The sequence below is a fragment of the Artemia franciscana genome, chromosome 3 (assembly GCF_032884065.1).
Source record: "Artemia franciscana chromosome 3, ASM3288406v1, whole genome shotgun sequence".
Lineage (NCBI taxonomy): Eukaryota > Metazoa > Arthropoda > Branchiopoda > Anostraca > Artemiidae > Artemia > Artemia franciscana.
In genome coordinates, this window is record NC_088865.1 from 16,838,549 (window position 1) to 16,841,796 (window position 3,248).

A 3,248-nucleotide genomic window follows, 5' to 3' on the forward strand; every position below is an offset into this window, starting at 1 on the left:
TATTGACGACATGTCTGCCTGTCCATGGATTATTCTTTATGGTTGATTGTGTATGGCTATGCTGTTTGACCTATGTGATTGTATGGATGAGTAGGGTTAAGGCCCCGTTCAAGTGCTGATCTATATTAATCATTAATTTAGGAAAACAGTTTTCCTTTTCTCCATCCGTCTCTTTTTTTTTCAATGTGTTTGTGCTGTTGCGTTGGTGATTTCTCTTTTCGTAATATATTTTTGTTGTCAGAGGGATGAATATGATTACCCAGAAAGGATAAACATTAAGGATATGCAGATCGAGGATCAGGGCAGATCAAACCAACAAAGAAATTATATTTTATCGAATATTTGAGGCTTTAATACTGCCCACATAGACAGTTTAGCCTACGAGATAAATAGTGATTATTTTCATATATAGCTGAAGAGTGTTTTACTTTCATTGGTACACGTTTGTGAAGTATTTTCGTAAGCTAGCCACATTGTCTCTAATTTCTGGGAAGACAAATAACCCAGCCTTTTTGAGACATGATTGGTTTCAAAACTACCATCGTAAAATCTTTAGCTCATCAACAGAACAATCAGCAAAAGACAACAATAATCAAAAGAACATGTCCCCAATGAAAGGCCCCAGAAGCAGCAATTTTGTTTTTAGTGCATATTAAAATAGAATAAGAATAAACGGACTTTAGATTTTCCTAGCTTAAGGATGACTTGGTTTTTTGTTTCTTTTCTTTTAGATCTACTTCAATTTCGACTCTGATTGTCTCCCATACCCTTCTATTACTTATGTTAATATATGTTCGTTTTAAGTTTGGTACGTTTTAAGTTATTCTTTAATTGTAAGGCTTGAAGACCTTGCAAAGACATTTTGCGAAAGTTCTTTGCTTTGAAGAGGGAGTTAGGGGAGTTTAAGGTTTTGAAACACCCTCCTAAGTTTTTTTCTAATTGCGGCTTTTCCTCTATTCCTGAAAAATTACTTTAAAAAATGATAACTTTCTGGAATCTGTCCCTCTGTTCTCCAAAAGTGGTCTGAATCAACCTCCCCAAAAAAAAATTTTTCCAATCATGAAAATCCGCATAATCAATCAGATGTTTCCTTAGACAGGGGGAAGATCTAAAAAGGGACTTTTGCAGAGGAATTGCCGAGGCCAAGCCACTCAAAATCCTAAATTTTTCCTGAATTTCTGAGTACTTTCAGTGGGTACATATACTATAATAAAATTGTAAATGTTTTTATTATTACCCCCACCCAGAAAAAAATCCTTTGAAGGTGTCTGCTAGTGGTAATTTGCAACTTATAACAAGGTCTTTTTGGCTAACTCCATTGATTGATTTTTTGTTTTTTTTTTCAGGACCGTGCAACCATGGCAGTCAAAGCTCCCTTACAATTTTACAGAATGTTGAAGAGGTGAACATGAAGGTCCAAATATTTTTTTTTGAAAGTCTTAAAGCTGAAGACGTTGAATCTCCAATTAATTTTCGACATTATATCATTGTAACTAAACTGGAATTGAATTAAATTAAGGTTGTTTTCGACGATAAATGAAGTTGAATGGCTTTCTCAAGGAATACTAAAATTTTCATAATAAAGAGTTCTATTGTTCAACCGAACAAGAAAACTAAACTGGGACAGTAATTTATTGCTTTGATTTGTAAATACTTAGTTTTCAAAAATGTATTAAAATAGCAATGCAATTATGGTGCATGATTTCAATCATTTTCTCAAATAGTGCATGGTACCTCATTACAAGCCAAGAAAGATCCGTGTCAATAGTATCCAATCACACAAAGATATTACCATATGCAAAAAAAGAATATTCATCTTATTGGTATTTTAAGTAACTACGGCTCATTAGAAGGATTCACCCTTCACGAGACTGAGAGCTGGAGGGAAGTCATTCATCCTCATGAGCAGGTGTTTTTTTTTTTTTTTTGCGGACTTGTCTACCGAAATAATGTTTTTCTTCCTTTTTTTCTCTCAGCGGACTCAACGAAGTCATAGACTCATAAGACTCTCTTCCACTGGACAATACGAAGAACTCTACTTCAACCCTACTGTAATATCAGTGTAGGGTTAGATGAGGAATTTCCCTCATTTTTGAGGAAATCATTATTTCCAAGAGAATGGTCGGTAAAGATGGATTCAACTGCCATCGACTTGAAAATGAGCCTTTGGATCTTGGAAGAAAATTTGAAAAACAGTTGGGTATCAAAACCGCTCTGGAAATCCTCAAACCATCTGATTTCTCCAACTACGGTACCTCTGCAAAATGAGATATTTTCAGAAAACTGAATTTTCTATATTGAACAAAAAAATAGATTTGTACTCCTAAAGTGATTTTGAAAGAAATTCTAGTATTTGAAGAGCTTTTATTAACATGATAAAGTTGGAAAACCTACCCCTGCCTAAAAAAATATTCGGTATATTTGATCATGTCTGATAAAACGGCATGGTATCCATAAAATTAATCCTATGGATTATTTATTCTAAAATCAATTGAACAATTTGCATGTACCTAGGCTGCATACTCTGTGAAGTTGGTGATTTGACTGGGTTAGGGAAAAAACATTCAAGCTAGATTTTCGGTTTGTTAGGGGCAACGCAAAGCATGCAGGGAACTTGTTGCACGTGTTAGCAGGAGCATCGCAAACAGCATTCCAAGAAGAGACAGTAGGGTATTTTCTGCAGGGGGTTAATAGTTTCCAGGGGGGTCAATGCCACCCATCGTAAAAGGACAAGCAAAGTTTCAGGGTTTTGCTGCTATAGATGGATGACGAACATCGGTTCAAAGTATCATACTGTCTGAATCAGCAATTCCAAAGATTGAGCCATTTCATGGTCTGGTCCTTATTTTGCAGCTAGTTGATAGATGGCTTGTTTTAATTAATTATTATATGACATTTATTCCGTTTTCAGGGGCTTTATCCTGTTATTTTATTAAAAATCTTATATTTTGCTAATTCAACATAGATAAGTTATTCCAAAACGGTCAAAAGCTTTTTAAATTGTCATAAAGTGTTTAATTAGTTCTAGGTTCTACTATAACAATCTAGTTTCATAACTTCGAAACGGTATGACTCTTCAGGGTTACATGAGGAACAGGCAATGGGTAGAGGGCTTTTGAACTCTTGAACTTTGCCAAATCCTCAATCACTGTTCCCTAAAATAAGAAAAATATATAGAAACCTAGAGCTTGGACATCAAATCCTGAATCCTCAAGAGCAGAACTTGAAAAAAAAATCCAACCTGAAAC

The 3,248-nt window shown here is 34.9% G+C and overlaps 1 protein-coding gene across 2 annotated transcripts in view; it reads right to left on the bottom strand.

Moving 5' to 3' along the window:
- Positions 1 to 2,992: 2,992 nt before the first annotated feature.
- LOC136024952 (insulin-degrading enzyme-like) overlaps positions 2,993 to 3,248 on the bottom strand; it is a 234,273-nt gene continuing 234,017 nt past the window's right edge. For both annotated transcript variants that reach the window (XM_065700546.1, XM_065700547.1), the window contains exon 14: positions 2,993 to 3,155. In XM_065700546.1, the coding sequence (XP_065556618.1) occupies positions 3,051 to 3,155 (105 nt within the window). In that variant the 3' untranslated portion in view covers positions 2,993 to 3,050. The remainder of the gene's footprint in view (positions 3,156 to 3,248) is intronic.